Here is a 21953-nt window from a genome sequence, read left to right on the forward strand (position 1 = left end):
ACGGGGTCATGTCTGACCCTTGGGGTGACGCCCTCCAGCGTTTTCATGGCAGACTCAATACGGGGTGGTTTGCCAGTGCCTTCCCCCCAAAATGGGATATTTCTGGTGTGAATTTTTTCCAATACAAAACAATTAGGGGAAAAATAGATTCCAGGCTGAAATAGCTGTATTGACATGCGACCATGTAAGAGAGGCCATATACCTTTTCTAAAGCGCAGTCCTAACAAGAGATACAGCCTTCCAAACCCATTGACTTCAGTGGACTTAGAAGGCTGCTAATTGTCTAAGTTGGCGCTACTAGTTTTATAACATTTCTGATTGAGAAGCAGGAGCATATATTCCTGGTTTGAAGAGAAACAAAAGGGGCTTTAAGCTACACGCTTAGTTTTAAAACATTGCATTTTGAAGTATTGTAGCAACACAGCTACCACTGAAATCTCCTGAACAGAAACAGAAACTGGGTCTGTAAAATGTAATTCTTTTTTTCCCTACCTTTCAGGGGTCAGCAAGATTGTTACTGTGGATGTAAAGGGGAACAGCCCTCTTTGGTTGAAAGTCAAAGACCTGGCAGAAGGCGTCACTTACCGGTTCCGGATCAGAGCCAAGACCTTCACCTATGGGCCAGAAGTAGAAGCAAATATTACCACAGGACCAGGAGAAGGTACAAGGGAGCCCTTTTCAACTGCAGAAGTTGGCACTATGGCTCATTTTCTGTGCTGAAGTAAAGAGAAAGATAAATGTGCCAACTTATGACATTTTCCACAGGCATCTCTGTTTTGTACTGTTCCTTCTGCACTGATCCTGCTAATTTCTTTTTTCGGATATTTGAACTAGCAGGGATCACCACAAAGATTGACCCAGACACTTTGTGATATTTTCCCAAGCTTCACTTATAGAAAAAATATTTCAATGTTCAAATGTACATTCAAACATCACCCTCTGATTTAGAGGCCTTTCTCCTGGTCCCCAATGTGTGCAAACTCTCCAGAGGTCTCCACTGGTAAACAGCATTTACTTTTTACCTGCTCAGAGCCATTTCCCCTTGTTATTCTTTCATATAATCCAGAGTTGAATCCTAGTAACTTGACAACCCATAATGAAAGGAGAACACCTAACATGGTCTTTTTCAAGTATTGGCTTAGCCAATTTGACTGGCACAACTTCCTCCCTCAACATGAAAATTGGTCTTCACCCCAAAGCAGACGGAGTGAATGGCAGTGACTCACAAAACAAATCCTGTCATAAATTGAGCCTTGTCAGTCATGGCAAATTGGCTAAGCCAGTACTTAAATAAGACCCTCTTGAACCGCCTTAGCCATATTAGGTGTTTTCCTTTCATTATGGGTATTAAGTGCTGTCAAGTTGCTTCCAATTTATAGTGACTCTTTGAATGAATGTTTTCCGAAATATCCAATCTGTAACAGCCATTCTCAGATCTTGCAAACTGAGGGCCATGGCTTTCCTGATTAAGTCAGTTCATCTTATGTTAAGTCTTCGTCTTTTACTGCTGCCTTCAACTTTTCCTAGCATTATTGTCTTTTCCGGTGACTCTTGATTCTCATAATGTGACTAAAGTACGAGAGCCTCAGTTTAATTATTTTAGCTTCTAGGAAGACTTCAGGCTTGATTTGATCTATTTGACTTGGTTTCCCCTTTTCATTATTAACCCATATAAACTGTGAGTATAGGAACTGGATAGCCAACATAAAATGGTAGAAGGTACCCTTGTATAAAATCTAGTAGGTCTCTGTTTGGTCAGTTCCTAAATGGGAGACCACCTGGGAACATATATGTACATCATCTTGGGTTACATACTGGAAAATAGTTGGGATGAAAATTATAGCATTCAGTCTTGTTAGCCCCAATAGTGACTTCGAGACTTGCTCAGTTCAAACAAGCCAGTTGAGAAATCACTCAATTAATTATGTAAATATTGCCAGTTACATATTGCCAGTAGCTGAGAGTGAGCAACAAAGAATGGGTCCACCATAAGTAACTTAAGTATCTTGTATGCATACACTGTCAATCAGTTCTAGCCACCAAATGCTCCAGAAATGCTAGATGAGCAAAGAGATTGGAGAATAGAGACCAAGTCTGAACCAGCTGATGAGCTCATGGCTATTTGTAAGGACAGCAAATAGTGGGAGAGAAAAGTTCCACTACGAGTGTAGGTATGGAGGAAAAGAAAACATATTGGTGTACATGTAGCACTCAACTATACAGGAATCCCATTGGAATACTAGCTTTTATGATGCTCCCCCTGGTCAAAGCCACATTACCCTTCCCTGCAGTGGATTGGAGAGCAGAACAGGTTACCACCTTTCCAGTCCCCCCTTCCGGCTTGCTTCTACCCTCTACCCCTTCACTCAACCAGAAGTGTTCTGAAGCCCTGTCTCAGCTGTAAGTTGTTCCCTTTCCCAAGCAGGGCTATCAAACTGAACCTAGTCTACAGCCCTACTCTGCCTATTCTGGGCATCTTGCGGCTTGGCTGCTGCAGGCGTCAGTTGTGTCAGGTGTGTTGACTCTGCAGGTCTAAGGCAGGTCCTATTACCAGACACCTTCCCACACCCAGAATACCATACTAATGGAGCCTTTAGGAGGCAAACCCATATAGGTAAAGGTAAAGGTATCCCCTGTGCAAGCACCGGGTCATGTCTGGGGTGATGCCCTCTAGTGTTTTCATGGCAGACTCAATACGGGGTGGTTTGCCAGTGCCTTCCCCAGTCATTACTGTTTACCCCCCAGCAAGCTGGGTACTCATTTTATTGACCTCGGAAGGATGGAAGGCTGAGTCAACCTTGAGCCAGCTGCTGGGATTGAACTCCCAGCCTCATGGACAGACAGCTTCTGACAGCATTTCTGCTGCCTTATCACTCTGCGCCACAAGAGGCTCTTGTTCTATAGGTATAGGGCAAATACTGGCAGGGGCTCATGGGAATTGTAGTCCATGGATATCTGGAGGACCACAGGTTGACTACCCCTGCTATAGGGCAACCCCATATAGTCTCTGTTAAAAACACCATATAGAACTAGCCATCGGGAAGTGTAGGTTTCTAAATAGCATTAGCAGTGCATTCTTCCTATGGCTGATACTAGAAACACATAATCTGAGATGTGACTTTTGAAACAGTGAAGAATTCATTTGCATATTATTTGTTCCACAAATCTTATCAATTTTAATAATGGATCTTGGCTTGGTTTCCAGGTGCTCCAGGTCCCCCAGGCGAGCCCTTTATCTCCAGGTATAGCTCAGCCATCACCATCCACTGGTCAAGTGGTGACCCAGGCAAAGGACCTATCACCAGATATGTTATTGAGGCACGGCCTTCAGGTATGTGTGCTATTCTTCAACCAGGATTCCTTGGCTGTCCTTGTCATTGACTTCTGACAATATTAAAATTAAGCCATGAAGAAGGAAGTGGAGAGCAGAGAACAATGCCTGAAATGACCAATGCAGTTTGACATAAGGTGGAACCATGGTTTAATTAAGCTAGTTACGGTTATGATGATTGAATGCAGGCCATTACACTTACTATGGATGCAGTGGGCAGCCTCCTCAGTGGGTGATACTTGGGGCTCACAGGAACTTTTAATTATTTTAAGTATTGTATTTTCCATTGCACTCTAGCAGTGATACATTAGTGAACTTCAGCACATAGCTTGAGAGTTATTGAATTCGGGGCACTGTTTCCTAATCTCATTGTCATGGACAATGGGTAATGGTAATTCAGACTCTAGGAGCACACACCAAGAATATTAACCTGATTTGAATTAGGCACACCCGTTACATAAGGTTCTATATCTGAGGGGGAGCACTGTCCGTCCAACCCCCACTCCCCAGGAACTCACAGGCCAAGAGTAGGGCAGACATGGTGATTAAATCACTTGAGTGCTTTGAAATGGCCTCTCACTCACTTTTTAATGATGCTGCTTTGAGTGTCAGCCGCTAGGAGACCACAGGACAGACCAGATGGCAGGGTACAGGAACTGTTAATTGCCTTCAAGGCTCTTCCGCCTTAACCTGAAATAACACAGATTTTGAGCCTTCCTTGTGCTACTTAAATACATGCATGCATGGTGTTAAGCAGGATAAAAAATAAAGAAATCCCAATCAAATGTAGATTCAGTGCAGGCGTTACACAATGGAAGATTCAGTGCAGGTGTTACACAATGGAAAAATAGGAGCAAACATGTGCAAGAAGTGCTTTTTAAAATCATATGACATGAAGCATGGAGCATCTATAGCCTTGTTTTCTGACTTTTATTTCCCAAAATATCCCTGCCCAAGAGTTTAATTCTTACCACTCTGGATCCTTGTTATCTCTTTCTCTGGTGCTTCCAAAAATTCTGTATGCTTTACAAATCTGACTTCATTTTACATTTTTGATGTGTACCACGAGTTGGCAGTGAAGCTACAGCTCATGGTTTGTAGTGTGCATTTGAAGAGGGAAATCAATAGTTGCCACTGAAGAGAAAGATCACAGAGTAGCTGAGGACTGGGAAGAGGTTTCAGGAGGTAGGGAAAGGGAAGTGGAGCCTATAGGCAACCCTGGTGTTTGCTTATGGAGGATGGAGCACATGTACAGAATAAAATATGTCTTCTGCCACCTCATGGGTCAGCCTCTGGTGCGAGGGATGCAAGCACAAAACAATCAGTGAGCTCTCTGAAGCTGCTGGCAACTCCTTTTTGATTTGTTTGAACTATCTCAAGTGAAACGAGAGAGATTTTCCCTTCAGAACCTAGGCTGATACCAAACCCACCAGAAGGCTTTGTTACATTGTCTCATTACTTAGCTTATTTTCTTTTCTTTGCCTAATTAAATATTTTTATGCAAACATGAAATAGGTCCACATACTTTTTACATGCATTGCTTGAGCTTTATTTGACCAAAATTTGCTCAAATACTTGAAAATATTAAGGATCATGGGTATACCCACTGTACATATTTTGCACATCTGTTCCACTTAATATTTCTGGTAAGGGGTTAGAGGAGGAGCTGGTCTCATGGCTTAAGTGCCACCAGGGCCGGATTTTCCTATAGGCTAACTAGGCTTCAGCCTAGGGCCTCAAGATCAAGAGGGTCCTATATTCCACATTTTTTATAAAGGTTAGTACCAATCACAACATGTTTCATTTAACATATTGATATATGTCACAGTAATGATGTATTTTGTTATCTCTCATGTAATTTACAAACTTAAAAATGGGAGGTGAAAGGGCCACATAAGTGGAATAGCCTAGGGCCTCTTTTCATGTAAATCCAGCCCTGAGTGCCACTCATTGCTTAGTGCCCACTCAGGGCGGCTGTCTCGCCCAATGCCTCTTCCTCCAACCAGCTTGACTGTCTGTCCAGTGGCCAGCCAATCGCCTTCTATCCCCCACCCCTGACCACCCCCTCCTCCTTCCACTTCCCTATGAGGCTCAGAGGGTGCAGATCCCTGCTGTGTGAGAGCTGCTTCTGCCGGTGAGTTCCCTGCCTGGGGCCTCCAGCCTGCAGCCTTTCCAGGGCCTGGGGGGAGGGAGAGGCCATCTGCAGAGTTCTTCTATCACACCTCCCTAATCTAGAACCCGTTGTATTCCTGAATGCCATGGGCTTTGTCCCTAGTCATTTTATATATGTGATACACAAGCCATGGTCACAATGAAGCACTTCCTAAAGGAGTAGTAGGTGATTGGCTCTGGATGGGGGATATTCCACCAATAGGAACAAGGCAGTCCGAGGTGATATGCCCAGCAGTCTGCAGCCTCAGGGAAAATAGCTGCAACTCGCCAAACAAGTAGTGTAGTGGTCTCGGCTAGTGTGGGTGACATTATATGCCCTGGCAAATAAGTCAGTCAGCCTGGCTGTATACAGGAAGGAGGTTCACACCATAAAACTTGCTGTGGCAAATATTTTCTTTTATTTATTTGATTTAAGACACCATCCAAAAGCTTGTTATAACATGCTCTTTCTTCCCATCCCTTTAAAGCAACTTGGCTGCCTTCTTCTCTCTTGGAAGACACATCCCCCCTCCCCCACCTGGCACTTTCTCTCTTCCTCCAGAAGCACCAGCCATTTTCCTGAAGGGCAAAAGGAGGGAAGTATGTAAAGGGCCCACCAGACCCTTCCCTCGCAGCGACAATCATTAGCCCTGAGTGGGGAATCAGCTGTTGGGCAAGCCCTTTATATGCCTCCCTCTAGACTCTTCCCAGGCTGTGGAGAGTGGGGGTCTGCAGGGTGAGAGTCCACCAAACTTCTACTCCTGAGGCTCAGTTGCTTGGTGGGGTATTACTTCCCCACACTTTTCTCTGAGGCTGTAGAGGGAACCCTCTTGACAGCTTCAGACTGGGGTGCAGAAAAAGCAGTTAAAGACCCTACCAAATAGCTGAGCCTCCAGATCAGCTGCTTAGCGAAGCCTCAAGGCTCAAAGTTGCTCAGGTGAGGGCAGGGAGGCTGGAGGCCTTGCAGATGGGCAAGTGAATTAACAGGGTGGGGAGAGCGGCCAGAAGCTGCTTGGGGATAGCAAGCCAGTGGGCCCACTTCCCCCTTTATTGCAGGCTGTCACACCCACTGTATTTTTCCCCACAGCAGCTTTTATTACTACTTCTGCTGGTCTTTGTCCTTATCACCCATGAGCACAATAAAAGGCAAGGCGTATTGGCAGCAACTCACACAATACAACCCGTTTGAGAAATGGAGGGCAGCATATAGCTTCCCCACCTTCCCTACTCCCTCCTACAGTTCCCCTTGTGGGTCCTGCAGTTTATCCCTTCCTCCTCATGTGCTCGTGACATCTGAATTTTGCTCACATGCTCAAGAGCCTGGCAGCATGCACCCATACACACACTCCCCTAAGGTAAATGCCTAGATCTTTTATGGTATGTGTGAACCTCCTTTCCTCATACAGCCAGGCTGACTTGATTAATCTGCCAGAGTATCTAATGTCACCCATGCCAGGAGAGACGACTACTCGATACCCCTCTTCCCCCTCCACACCTCTGCTACAGTCTTTGTTCCCTCAGGCTCCACTCAACTTCAGTCTGTCTTCAACAACAGAAGAACTTTTTCAGTCCTGGCCCTGACCTGGTGGAATGAGTTCCCAAGAGAGCTGAGGGCCCTGCCAGAACTATCACAGTTCTGCAGGGCCTGCAAGATGGAGCTCTTCTGCCAGATCTTTGGTGGAGCCCAGGGCAGTTGAGATCGGGGGGGGGGGGGCTGCCTGAGATAGGTGGAACAGCAGACTACTCCCTTATCATCTGCCCCCCCCCCAAGCACAGGATGATGGAAGTCCATTGAGAGGGAAGGGGGAGGTTAGTTTTTTTGTCATTGGGGAGGGATAATGTTATGCTGTTTCTACTGGTATTTTATTGTGAAGTATTTACTATATAACCCGCTATGAACCAGCTAGCCTGGGAGTGGCGGGTTATAAATTTAATACATACTTCTATAAACAATGCCACATCCAAAAAGGCACATAACAGCAGAAGAACAAACTGATGCTAAACATCACAATGCAGCGACAGCATGCTGCAGATGAAAGAAATGCTGAGCTTTGGCATTTGCATGCTTGTTGTTATGAAATGATGGCACAACAAAATTTAATAAATTAGCATCATAAAAAATCTACAAACTCTAAATCCATAACACCCAAAAGGAATATAAACACACTGTGCCAAGATGTGGAAGGCAGTCAACCTCTCTTGCCCTGGAAGGATTAATATCCTGCAAACACTTCCACATTCTATATTTTAATGTTTCATGTAAAATTAAAGAAAAGATCAACAACAGTATTGTAGAGCCCATTGTGTTTTGCTTTGTGTGTGTGTGTGTGCAATGGGCTTTATTGTTAGTAATTACATAAACTGTGCACAAGCTTACAAACTGGTTTTACAGTGTGGGGGTGAGCTGTACATGGTCAACTGCCACTTCCTGGGCCACCAGACAAGAATCTGACCCTCATTGTTCTGTTGTTCTTTTAGTGTGTATGTGTACATATCCTTATTCAATGAATAGATGCATGCATAAACATACACACGTGTAATTCCTACTTTGATTGTAGTTTTTTTCCTCTTCCAGATGAGGGCCTTTGGGACATTCTTATAAAGGATATCCCCAAGGAAGTGACCTCATATACCTTCAGCATGGATATTTTAAAGCAAGGTATCAGCTACGACTTTCGCGTCATTGCTGTCAACGACTATGGCTATGGGACACCCAGTGCTCCCTCCCCGTCAGTCTCAGGTAACAGTTTAATGGTATGTTACTGCCTTAGGTTATGCCAGGGGTGTTCATCTCCCACTCATTGTACTGGAGCCATGGAAGCACTGTGTATCAGCCATAAATTACTGTGGAAAGGATTACTTTATGCTCTATGTTGTTGGATGTTTTGCAGCTCAAAAAGCAAACCCTTTCTATGAGGAATGGTGGTTCCTGGTGGTCATTGCTTTGGTGGGACTCATCTTCATTCTCCTACTGGTCTTTGTCCTTATTATCCGTGGGCAAAGCAAGAAGTATGCCAAGAAGTCAGACTCAGGTGGGTAAAAAGGTAAAGGTATCCCCTGTGCAAGCACCGGGTCATGTCTGACCCTCTAGCGTTTTCATGGCAGACTCAATACGGGGTGGTTTGCCAGTGCCTTCCCCAGTCATTACCGTTTACCCCCCAGCAAGCTGGGTACTCATTTTACCGACCTCGGAAGGATGGAAGGCTGAGTCAACCTTGAGCCGGCTGCTGGTATTGAACTTCCAGCCTCATGGGCAGAGCTTTCAGTCTGCATGTCTGCTGCCTTACCACTCTGCGCCACAAGAGGCTCAGGTGGGTATGCCAATGTAATCCCAAGAAAGCCCTGATAAGGGGACTATATCATACCACATAAAATGTGACCATGCTTCTGATGACATGCTGGCCCTCTGATTGGTCCCTGGGGGAGGAGAGCCCTCCCCTCTCGCCACTTGTGTGGTGAGAGCTGGGGGCTGCCGCTGGCTCCCAACCCGCTTTTAAATTGGGCTTTACCACTAGCAATGGAGCAGCATAGGCCTGCTCCGGCCCTATTTCTGGTGTTGGGGTGAAGGTGATGAAGTGGCGTAGACCTTCCCCGACCCTGTTTCCACAGGCTCCCTTTGATGAAGAAGAGCAAACTGGTAGCTAGCCCAGAGTGGAGGTATGGTTCTGTTCACAAATCTGAAAATATTCTTGTGCTGTCACTTCCTGTCCTGTGGGAATGGCTTGGTAATTTCACATCCAGTGGGAATGTCTGGATGATGGCACTTCTGGTGAGATGTGACTTCCAGGGGCACAGCAAGAGATTTGGCCTGCTGACATCACTTCTGGGGTATCTCAAACCCTGAAGAATGTTTCAGAGGTCTTTCTACAGTAAAAAAGTTGAGAAAGGCTGGTATGGATGTTTTCAAGCACTACTACTAATTTTCATATATGATGGTCTGTGCTATGGTAGTGAGGACTTATTTAGAATTTCTCATTGCTTTTGTTCTGAACTGAAGGATGTCATTTTAATTTTACTTTTGCCTTGAGAAAATAAAGAATCCTGGGTTCAACTTTTGCATCATCTTTTATTTTCTTGCAGTGAATTTTTATATAGTATCTGCATTTCCCAACTATCTGTGAGAAATAAATCAGCTTGATATATGCATGTCATGTGAATAAATGGCATATAATGAATGTGTAAATACTGTATACATTGTATATAAAATCTATAAAATACTGCTGCAAAAACTAGAGATGCCCAAACTGTTGACAAACATACCAAGAAATATAAATATAAAATAGGGGACATTCACTCTTTCATAGTTTTCCCACCCTTTACATCCATGCATAGTCATGTATGAATCAATAGATTTTATTGTTTGTAGCCAAAGGCCGTTACAATATATATCCAGTATGTACAGTTTAAATCAGTCTCTGATAAAACAATAAAACAGCATAAACCAAGGCATGTAAATATGAAATCCAAGAATATACCAAGCTCTAAAAGGTTAAAACACACAGGCATGTAGGAAAAGGATCGTGTGACTTGGTCTCCGAGGGAAAATGAATGCCAGCAGCTAGAGCAGAAGGACTTAGGATCATTATCTCTCATTCTGTGAACATCATGAAAGCTCTAACTTGCTAGATGGGCAAATAACATTTCTCGTTTTAGAAAGCAGAGTTGTTGACTTTGAATCAGCAGAGAGGACGATAAGTTAGATTTAAACTCTGACTTTCTAGTTTCATTCCCAGTACTGGTCGTGGTTCCATTCACTGCATTTTCCATTTCACAAGGCCTAATTTTGCTTTAATTGCAAAGGGACAAGGTTCGGTTGATGAAATTATGTGTGTCTTACCAGATTTAAAATGGTAAATGTATTCCTGGAGATAAACAGAGTCTGAATGACACAAGACTAAGCGTCCTGGGAACTTTTTCAAGAACAGACAGTGGAAGGTCTGGGCCACTGTGCCCTGTGTCTGTTGGGCCCCCAGGGCAACTGGCTGGTCACTGTCTGAAACCGCTTGCTAGACTAGATGGACCACTGGCCTGCGCCAGTAAGGCTCTTCTTATGGTCTTAATAAGGCTGCCTCCCTTGTTGATCTGCACATAGAAGTATGTTTGTACTGCTTTCAAGATGGATTCCATGTCATGCTTTTTCTCATAAGAGTATTTATTTTAATTCTGTTGTTTTATGGTGCTTGTTCTATTTTGCCATTATTTAAATCCCAAGATGCCCCTCCTAATACAATAAGGAAACAAGTGTTGAGATTTAGTCTCCTTGGAATGAGATTTAGAGCTGCCTTGCCTCCCTTGAGTAATACCTGCTCCTCTGGATTTTTTCAGGAAGCAACTCCAAATCAAATGCCCTTGGCCATGGAGAGATGGTCAGTCTGGATGAGAGCAGCTTCCCTGCTCTCGAGTTAAATAACAGGCGCCTGTCAGTGAAGAATTCCTTTTGTCGGAAGAATGGTATCTACACAAGGTATTAGAGGTTGCTCAAGCAGCAGGTGAACGGGAGACACAACTTGGGAGGGGTGTTCTCCCACACTAGATGTATGTATGAAATCTCAGGTGTATGAAATCTCAGCTCTTCCATGTCTCTTCCAAGGTCCCCACCACGGCCAAGTCCTGGGTCTCTGCACTATTCAGATGAGGATGTCACCAAGTATAATGACCTCATCCCAGCTGAGAGCAGCAGCCTCACTGAGAAGCCATCAGAAATCTCTGACTCACAGGTAAGCCAAGCTGGAGGTTGTGGGCCGAGGTGCTTCCGTAAAACTAGAGCAGAAAGTACTGGGAGTGCCATAGGATTTTGAACCAGGGTCTCGTCTTGGGTTTAGAAGACTTTGCTGGTCTTCTTCCTGGTCTAATGAGATGCAGTAATGCATTCCTGTCACATTGCTACAGGTGGAGGCATCAGCATTAGTACAGTATGTGCTTGTCTAATAATCCTGGGCCAGTACATCGACAGGATCTTTGTGCTGGCTGCTTAAATCATGACCTCCAGAATGAGATTTCGGGAATAATGGGTGGCAGATGCTTTTGTGCACATCCATGTAAAAATAACCGATACTTACCAAATCTTTTCTTCTGGGGAACTATGAAATGAAATGATTATTTATTACGGTCATTGACCAGCATCAAAGTATCTACAGACCACATACATTATTACAGCATTTTAACAGGACACTCGGCATCAGGGAGTTAACAAAGGCACAAAACGTTAATACAGCATTTTGACAGTCAGGTCACTCAGCATCAACAGTAACCAAAGATTTTTGCACTCTGCTGGCAGTGTAGCAAAACTTTGCCACCATGTAAGAGACAGAATTATCTTTATCTGCAAGCAAGATGTTAATTAGATGATCATATGTAAGTCCACAGAACCTAGATAGCAAGGGCAAGATTGGGGAACCATGTGTTCCCACTCACTTCTATGAGGTATCATGCAAATTAGGGATGACAACGATTTTGAAAAATCCCAAACCTTGTATGATAACCCTATCCACTTCCCTCCTCAGAGGCAAGATTTCCCTCACATTTTCTGTTTCTCTTCTGTTACTGAACCAACCTTATAATGTGTTTACTTCTTTTCTGAAGAACTCTGGCTGTCCCACCCTGTCATAATACAATATTTTGGCTGTTGGCTCAGCCCAGGAACCTGAAGGAAGGACCAAGAGTCCGTTTTAATTTAAGCAACTTAATTGGCACTCAAGCCATTTTTAAATTCAAAAATAACAAAATATTTTATTTAACCTAGAGAGGAAACGTCAGGGGTTGAAATTTCTGAAGTAAATCCAGTATAGATACTTTTCGCAGTGACTAAAATCTTTATATTGAGAGGCTTTTGTTTAAGTTCTTTTTCCAAACACTTCAGTATACTTCCTTTAAGTAATCTCTAACTCTTCTGGTTTCCAGAAGGCTAGCTCCCAAATCTCTTCTCTTGAAACACCAGTAATCTTGAGTTTTTAACAAACTCTTAACAATTTTAAAGACAATTTCTAACCACACTAGTATTGCTATAATATTCAACGCTATCTCCCTATTTGACTGGTTAGGGAATTTTCTTCTCCAGAAGATCTTTTCCTTGGTCCAAATTGGAGTCTCTGTCTACTTCCCAAACTTCCTTGCCAACTTTCCTCCCATTTCTCTGTGTTAAACTGATCTCAGCTAAAGTTGAAATCAGACCCTCTGCAGTCAAGGCAGAAATCTGACTGTCCACAGCTTGCAGCTCTCTCAAGACTTTCTGTGTTCAGCTGATGCTAACCAATCAGATTGCTTGGAGCAACCTGTCACTTAAGGCACTCTGTTTCTGTGAAGAATTAACCCTCCATAGTCCTTTACTCTATTAATACAATACTTCTAAGTGTAGTCTGTTACACATTAGGATTATGTTTAGCTTTAGGACTCACTGATAGATAAGCAAGGGGAAATGCTCTCCCCTTTCTTGTGTGCATGTCTGTGTGTTCTGGGCTCCACCTTATTCCTGCTCCAAACTGCTGTGCTCTACTCCAGCCCTACCTCTTGGCCTCACATTGAGATCTTTCTACAGAAACTGTCCAGTTTTCCTTTCAGGAGCTGGTAACCCTGATAGACGTTGTTTGTGTGATGGTACTGTCAACTATCATTAAAGGATGAGGTAGATGTTTATAATATAACATTTGCATTGGCCTTTTACAAAGGGGTGATGAATTTGAGGGAACAACAGAGTCAAGCAAGCTGTTGTATGGGCCTCAAAATAAATGCTAGTCTGGGTCCTCTTACCCTAGTATTTGGATTGGGGTTTATAATCATCTGTGGGATGGAGCAATAACACCGGCTTTAAGAGAGGTCAAAATCCTTGCTTCTGTCTCAATTGCCCAAACTCTTGTTGATATATTCCACTTTCTTGTCAATATATTGGACCAGTGGGAGGGGGGGTCCAAATTCAAATCTACTAAGTTCATAGAGCAGATAAAAATTTTTGGCTTGCAACCAAAATAGAATAAAATACTAATAAAATACTAGAATAAAATACTAATCTGAGAAGGTTGTTCATCCAGGTCCTGAATTCTAAATTATTTAGGATACTAGACAGCCAACCTGCCTGGTGAAAAATCTGAAAAAAGTATTTGTTCCTCTGCTTTCTACTGGAGAAGGAGGTGGGGATCAGAGGAGCCTGCTGCATAGCAGAAGAGGAGAAGCAGCAGGCAGACATCTGGCTCAAAAAGTCAGGTTTGGCCACACACAGTTTTACAGCCAGGCCTTTCTTTTCCCCGGCCCTGTTGCTAGCAGCAATAGGCACTAGCAGTTCTGCGGCTGTCAGGAGCTGGCATCCCTGCCAACCTAAAGCAAAATGACTCCTTTGTCTTCTCCTGATGAACAGAGTTATTCTCAAAAGGCCTGGACCACTACTGGCATCCTGGGGCAATTGGGCAGACAGACAGATTAATGTTGTGGCACTGGGTCCTTGCTGAAAATACATCTCGGTGTAAATCCATCCAGGACTGATCTGAGCTGACAATCCAGGACTGATCTGACAGTAGAGGGCATGCATTTTGGAGCTTGGTTTAATTTCTGCTACAGTCCGGCAGAAGGCTACATAAGTGAGCGAAGTACCAGAGACCTGCGATTTGCTACTGCAAGGAAATGCTCCTTAAGGCACTCAGATTTCACACTCAGACTTCCAGAAACATGATGCTGCCAACGATGACATGTGGAGCCTGACAGGAGATTCTAGTGATGGTAGGGCTTTATAACTGTTACACTGGCCTAGACCAGACCAGTTAGAAAAGAAGGCACAGGGAAACTTGAAGGAGCTGCTTTAAAATCAAGGGGTGTTTTTGTTTTTACCAAATGAGAATTATCTTTTAATCCAAGGCCAATGTCCTAATAAGATGCTGTCACTGGCAGTGCTATGCACATTATTATTAACGCAACATAAGGTTTTATGTTCTAACATGGCCAAAGAGAATCAACTACTCTATATAAACAGGAAGAAAAGTAAAGTTTTTAAAAACTCCTAAGTTGCCAAATAAAGAATTCAGTTACCAAGGAATGGCAGAAGATGGGACAGAAGATGACTTTCCTTGGTTTCAGTTCGATGCTGTATTCAAAGTACTGATAGACTCCTGTAGCTAAAGGCAGTGGTGTACCAAGGACATGGTAGAGGTGCGATCTACCCTAGGTGCAGCTTGAAGGAGGTCTTTGAAGAGGAGGCAGCATCATACTGTGTCCAGCTGAACATCTCCTTTTATTTCAAAATGCAGTTCTGGCTGGCGCCACTAGAGGCAAAGGGAAGTCCAAGACTGTTTCCACACCAGCAATATCATTCGGATTTGCATTTTTAAAGGGTTGACTTTTTTGTTGATTTCTGCACTAAAATTTGCTTTCTTTCTTCGGATGCAGTCCTGAATTGCCCCCTCTCTCTTGTCCTGCAGCAAAGGAATCCCCCAGAAAACTGAATTTCATCTTTTCAATCGGGGTCTAATTCAGGGCTACCCAATACAGAAATGTGTGCAACCAGGTTTTTCCCTGCACACAACATTTTCAGTTGTTTGGGAATGCCCCTTTCTTCGTCACCGGGGAGTTAAGAATAACAAGAAGAGGGGGGGGGGGTGGCTTTGTCCATAGAAAAAGGAAAAATAAAGGGTTAGGTTTGTTGAGTGGAGACAATGGTGTCATGATAGCAGGATGGTGGCAAGGTAGAAGTGCTTAATGCCTATTTTGTCTCAGTATTTTTTCATAAGGAAAAAGTTATTCAACTGGGGGGAAATGAAGGAGACAATATTGGGGAAGGGATAACTTGATAAAGATGTTGAACAGAAATATTGGGGTACATTAAAAGAAATCAGATCTCCAGGGCCTGGTGAATGACGCCCAAGAATGTTGAAAGAATTGGCAGAGGAAATCTCAGAACCTTTAGCAATTATCTTTGAGAAGTCTTGGAAAACAAGGGAAGTTCCAATGAACTGGGGGAGGGGAGATGTAATTCTCATACTTTAAAAAAGGAAAAAAAGAATTTCCCAACAACTAATACCCAGTCAGTTTAACATTGGTCCCAGGAAAGGCTTTGGAAAAGATCATTAAACAGGTAGTGTGGGCGGAAGGTCGCAACAGAGCGACAAGATTTTATCTGCAAAATAGCTCCCAAAATCCTCACAACTAAGTTCCCTTTGATTATTATTTTGGCGCCATTTTTTGAGGGCAGTAAGAGACCAAACTACCCTAAACAATTGAATGTGGTATGAGCTGGCAGACATGATGGAGTTGGCAAAAAACTCTCACTTAGCCATCTTCATCACCATTTCATATGCCCTCATAAGCATGTGATAGGATGTTCTTGCAGCCTCGTCACTTGTCTCCCTCCACACTCGCTCAAGCTATCTCACTTTCCTCCTCCTCGCACACAGCTTCCTGGTGTACGAAGGAGCTAGTTTGAGTTGAGGGCAGATAGACGGACAATGGCAGCAGATAGAAGGACATGCCAATCCTCCACCAAATCCACCCATGTCAGCCAAAGGCATTGGGACTCTCATTCAGGAATCTGTCAGGATCTATAAGTCCCCATTGATGGGCCAAAATACGCCCACCCCCCAAGCAGGAGATACCTAGTTTAATAGCAGTACATGTGAAAGGGAGGAGTTCTGGTGGACAATAAGTTGAATATGAGCCAAGAGTGTGATATGGCAGCTAAAAAGGCTACTGCAATATCAGGCTGCATTGCTAGAAGCGTAAAATCGAGAGCAAGGGAAGTTATCATACCACTGTATTCTGCATTGTTTAGATCTCATTTAGAATATTGTGTCCAACTCTGGATGCTGCAATTCAATAAGAATATTGACAAATTGGAACATGTTCAGAGAAGGGCAACTAGGATAGTTGTGGGGTTGGAATCCATGACTTAGGAGAAGAGGTTGAGAGATGGCTCTTTGTGGTCTCTTCCAGCTCTTCCTTTCCTTGCATCCAGTTCAGCTAGATTTTGCTAAGCAGTAGTTGGGTTTTGTAGCAAGATTAAACAACCTTTCCCTGTCTTAATTCTGTTCCTCTTTTCCACACTTTCCTCATTCATTTCTGTTTCCTTTCACCTTATTTTTTTCACACACACACACCCTTTTCACTTCTCAAGACCTTTTCGCCCATATCCTGTTTGAGGACCGAATGTATTTAAGAGTAGTATAGTAGCACACCTTTGTCAATATTATGAACAGAACTGTACATTGCACTGGTTCTGCTGGACTTGCAAAAATATCCCCCCCCCCCAATTTCTACTACAGAGATTATCTGTTATGACTTTAGTCCTTTGATAACAATGGTGGATGAGGGCATCTTCTTTGAGGAATTGCGTGTTTCTTGACATCCAGACCATTTTCACACCGGAGGCTTCATGTCAGGCTGCAGGCTGGAGTTTCAAGCCAGATGTTCTGTTCAAAGGCCCAGTTTTGATCTTGTTATTTTTTTAAATGTTTTTGACCCAGCATGCGCTGGCCCAATTTTTCCCTTCCAGTCCTGTTCTGGAGATGCATAACATGCAGCTCACTTTGACCTTGTGTTTTCCAGTTTCTTCACAGTGGCTGAGGAGGCGAGATCCCCCTGCTCCTCCATTATCCCCTAATGGAATGAGTACCTTGGAGGGACTGTTAAGAGCTGAACTGGCTGAAAGCTGCCACTTGATCGCTTCCCTGGCTAGGCTGAGGGTTCTCATGAATGGTCCCTATTGTCCTCCTGCAAATGGAGAAGCTGAATTCAATTACACAGAGCACAGTTGAAAGGAGGGAACTAAGCCAAGGCTGCACTGCCTTGACTAGCAATTTTTCTTCCTTCTAAAATTTATATATGGGGGGAAGAGAAAGGGAAGAAGAGGTCTCCCTGGACAGAATACTTGGTAATTGGTTGATGATGCTTTTTGGAAACAGAGAAGAGAGCAGCCATATCAAGGACGTACAAGCCAAAGTTCTGGTTTCAAGGGTTTCTGAAATCATAAAACTGTCAGATTCATCATAATGAAATAATAAAAGTAGTGTCACCCAGGCTGTCACAGGTATGTGGACCACATACCAGCCCCGAAGCTCTTTAACCCCCCCCCCTGCCTCTGTCCCTCACAAACACACACATATGCAAATCACCAGGAATATCTCAAGCTAGAGCTGGTAATCCTACTTGGAAATCAGCGATGTATGTAGGTTTGCCAGCTCTGGGTTGGAAAATACCTGGAGAACTTTGGGGGCAGAGCCAGAAGAGGGTGGGATTTGGGGCAGAGAGGGAGCTCAGTGAACTATAATGCTATGGAGTCCACACTACAAAGCAGGGGAGCTTATCACTTTAGTCTGGAGATGAGCTATCCAGGGGATTCCTGGTTCTTAGCATACCAGAGATCTTTAGTTTGAATGTGTGTGGCACTGATGCATCAAATAAGCATGTATAGCTGCTCTGTAGAGACTGGAGCCTAGTTGGAATAAGGGCAGGATCCTAAGGAGATAGTTCTTCTGTCTTGCCAGGATCAAGTATTTTTATTTTTATTTTTATTTTTATTTTTATTTTTATTTTTATTTTTATTTTTATTTTTATTTTTATTTTTATTTTTATTTTTATTTTTATTTTTATTTTTATTTTTATTTTTATTTTTATTTTTATTTTTATTTTTATTTTTATTTTTATTTTTATTTTTATTTTTATTTTTATTTTTATTTTTATTTTTATTTTTATTTTTATTAGATTTATTTCCCGCCTCTCCCGATGGGTCACACCAACTAATCCCATTAAAATTCCCATTAAAACATCAAACTACTAACATGATGGCTAAAAATCCCATTTTTAAGTCTGGTAGCAAAGAATAAGGCTGCTTATTCTCTTCTAATTTGTTTTGTCTTATAATTTTCCCCTCTGATAAAGAAAAAACACTCCCAAGGTTCCACCCCTAATCTCCAGGTATTTTCCAATTTGGAGCTGGTAACCCTAAGGAGGAACTGATCTCTGTAGCTGGGAGATCTGTCAAGTTTCCAGGATATCTCCAGGCCACACCTGGAGGCTGACAACACTAGAAGGCAATAGAACAAGGAGAGAGGGGATGGGGACTTTTGGGAAAGGGAGAAAAGGAAATAGGGAGGGGGAAATGAGATGCCTCCTGCAAGGCCTTGCAAGTTCCCATTTATCAGTTCGTATTACAAAAATGCTGATATGCATGACTTTCTCACATATGGAAGGAAATGTAATAAAACTTAAAATTTAATAACCAAGAGCTGCTATGTTTAATTTTTTCATCTTTATTCCCCTTGAAAGCCAAAATAAACTTAACATACATCCCCACTTAATATGTCATGGATGGAAAGTGGCTATTGCCGGTTAATTTACCAGAAAGGTTACTTGATTAATCTAGGAGTTAAATGAATGGGTGTTTTTAACTCTAATGTGCACAAATGTGTACCTGGAAGGTATATGTGTATGTGAACAAATGGAAGTCCAAGGCTAATTATAACTATGCAGCATCCCTCTCAAATGATTCATTTTTAATAGAGGGTGTCTGTTACTATGCATTTGGGTTAAGCAGTACTTACATTGCCATGATCTGAGTTCACCTGTGGTCTTTTGTCCCTTCTCTCCCCCACACACACCCTTTTTTTGTGGAGGCAAAGAGCAGCAGACATATTAAGGGTAGGATAAGGGTGGCTTCCCTCACACACAGATCTCTAGAAACATAGAATCATAGAGTTGGAAGGGACCACCAGGGTCATCTGCACAATTCTGGAACATCAGCCTACCAAGCTGATGGCTTTCTGCTTTAACCATCCGCTAAACTTGTGGTCTTTCTATTATACTCCACAGGGAAGCGACAGTGAATACGAAGTGGATCAGAACCAGCAGAAAGCCCACTCCTTTGTCAATCATTACATCAGCGATCCTACTTACTACAATTCATGGAGGCGTCAACAGAAGGGCATCTCCAGAGCTCAGGCTTACAGTTACACAGAGAGCGACTCTGGTGATCCTGACCACTGTCCAATGTCCAACAGCACCAGCACTCAGCAAGGCAGCCTCTTCCGACCTAAAACCAGTAGGACTCCAACACCACAAACTCCAGTCAACCCCCCCAGCCAGCAGAGCACCCTTTACCGACCCCCCAGTAGCCTTGCCCCTGGGTCAAGAGCCCCGATTGCTGGATTTTCTTCTTTTGTTTGACATTTTTAAAGGAAAGAAGAAAAAGAGAGAGAAAATGGTTAAGAAGAGAAATAATGGATTTAACAACCACCACGATGACGAACATTTTGGTCCAGAATTGTTAATTTTTTGGAGGTGAAGGGAGAAGATCACGTGGGAGACAATCGGTCTTAGTTGAGCTTGGAATCATTTACTGTTGCTGCTTCTAGTATTGCGCCAGGCTCAAAGGAGTTTCTGGTTTGCAACTGTGTGCCTGGAACAAGATCTGAGGCAAGCCTGTTGGCAGGCCTAGAGCAGAAGGAGGGCAACAGGGTGGTGAATGGGAGCCTCCAAAGCCCAGACAAGGTTTGGCCTTACTGACCACTTCCTGGTGGGTCCCCAGTCTAGACAGAGGAAAGGCTTGTGAATCCATGTTTCTCATAATAGTTGCTTTGAGTTTGAATTATTTTTTTCCAGCCAAAGTTTTCCTTGAAGGGGAACGGGTGAGGGCCCCACCATTCATACAGGTGAGCCAGGTGGGCCGCTGCAGCCAGTGCTCCAGGAAGCTAGATGCAGCACTTGCTAGTATGATCTGCAAGAGGTTGGCTAGAGAGAACATGGGCCAGGCAGTTCACTGCCGGCCAATGAGAAGGGGAGACCCCAGAACCAACTCTCAGCAGTTCTACAGTGGGAGGCTTTGTGAAGCAGTAGGTCACTGAAGAGAATCCCAGTTGCAGTAGCCATTGACAGTGTATTAGTACTGCCCTGAGCCTTATGGGAGGGCAGTAAAGAAGTATAATAAATAAATAAATAAATAAAAATTTCTGCAGGGCAAACAGAACCTCCTCTCTGAAACAGTTTAGTCTCCATTCTGCTGTTCCACTACAAGAGTGGAACTTTTGAGAACTTGAGAACTTTTGCAAAGGTTACCTAGGCTGAACGGTACTGATTAGAAACACAGTTTGGTTTCCTTTGGTGCGTTTTGATGAGAGACTAGGAGAGTGCATTTGAGAAGGCCAGGGAGGCAGGTGCAGGATTCAAAGGAGCCAGTGTTCTGTCCCAGGACAGAAAAACACTATGGTATCGCTTCTCTGGAAAGCGCCTGCCCTAGAGGAAGGGCTGAGCACAAGCAGCCAGACTTAACCAGGAGGCATGGCTGGAGGGTCTCTCAGCATTCTGATTTCTTCTCCGCTCCTTTTGTCCCCCTTCAATTCATTGGACAGGGAGAGAGGAAGGGGAGGAAGGATGTTCCAATCCAATTCAAGTGCAATTTGAGGAGGTCTTCAGGGAAAAGATATAAACTTGATCTTTTAAATGCTGCACAGCCCCTTGGTGCTGGCTTTAGAATGGATAATTGTGGGGGAGAGCTTATTTATGCCTCACTGCAGCATTTTCTCTCTTCCTGCTGTCCAAACTAAATGTTCTTTTCAGTTCCATATAAAAGGAGAGTCTGACCCCATTCCCCATTTATATTGGGTTTAAAAAAAATATATCATTCACCCCCACCCCCAGAAATATTAGTGTGGGAGAGGGAGGTGGAACAGGGTGGGTGCTGATGAAGTCTTGCATCAAAAATGGTAGGCTCTCTCTCTTTTGCTTTCCTTTTTACAAATTCTGTTTTAGCACAAAGGTGTGGGGGACAGGGAGGGGAGTTATTTTATTTTATTTTTGTCTCTTTTGGGCCTAGCAGAATACACACAAACACAGAGTGCCTACTGAGTCCCCAGCTCTGGTGTGGAGGCCGTTTTCTTTTCCTAAGAAATTTATGGTTTAGAGCAAAACTGGAGTCCAGGAATTGTGAGAGGAAAGAGGAACCAAAAGAGAGAGAGAGAGCGCGCGAGAGAGAGAGAGAGAGCGTAATGCTCTAAGCGGGTTACCTTCTTTCCTGGGAGTGCTAAGATTCTATATCCATATACCCTCTCACCTGACCCATGCCTTTATTTGCACATTGTTTTCAGAGCCTGGTTACAAAAGACTGAGCCTGGCACATAGGGTCCTTTTAATAAAGAGTCAAAATGCAATTTGAACTGCTTCCAGAGGTGTTTTTTTTCCTCTGCTTCTTGCATAAATTGTCCTGTGATAAATTGCATAATTTGTCCTTGCGTAAATTGTCCAGTTGATTTACAAACTCTGTTTCTTAATCCAGTCATAAGATTCAGCAAGAGGACCTACCAAGAAGGGGGCGTTTGTTTGTTTAATAATGTTGCTAAAGTACCTGTAGAGTCAATTGATATGGTGACTGACAGGGGCCTCATTGAATTCAAAAAATAAGCAAAGAAACCTTTTCCTCAGCATAGGTTTATTTGCCCCAGAATCCCTGCACATTTTGGGATGTACGCATAACTCCATAATTGGCTGCATTGTTTCTCCTGTACTT

The 21953-nt window shown here is 43.3% G+C and overlaps 1 protein-coding gene across 2 annotated transcripts in view; it reads left to right on the forward strand.

Moving 5' to 3' along the window:
* SDK2 (sidekick cell adhesion molecule 2) overlaps positions 1-21597 on the forward strand; it is a 404613-nt gene extending 383016 nt beyond the window's left edge. For both annotated transcript variants that reach the window (XM_077328296.1, XM_077328297.1), the window contains 7 exons: positions 500-661; positions 3206-3331; positions 8058-8222; positions 8374-8514; positions 10808-10946; positions 11073-11199; positions 19265-21597. In XM_077328296.1, coding sequence (XP_077184411.1) covers positions 500-661; positions 3206-3331; positions 8058-8222; positions 8374-8514; positions 10808-10946; positions 11073-11199; positions 19265-19618 — 1214 coding nt within the window. In that variant the 3' untranslated portion in view covers positions 19619-21597. The remainder of the gene's footprint in view (positions 1-499; positions 662-3205; positions 3332-8057; positions 8223-8373; positions 8515-10807; positions 10947-11072; positions 11200-19264) is intronic.
* Positions 21598-21953: the final 356 nt, after the last annotated feature.

This window comes from Paroedura picta, chromosome 3 (assembly GCF_049243985.1).
Source record: "Paroedura picta isolate Pp20150507F chromosome 3, Ppicta_v3.0, whole genome shotgun sequence".
Taxonomy (NCBI): Eukaryota; Metazoa; Chordata; class Lepidosauria; order Squamata; family Gekkonidae; genus Paroedura; species Paroedura picta.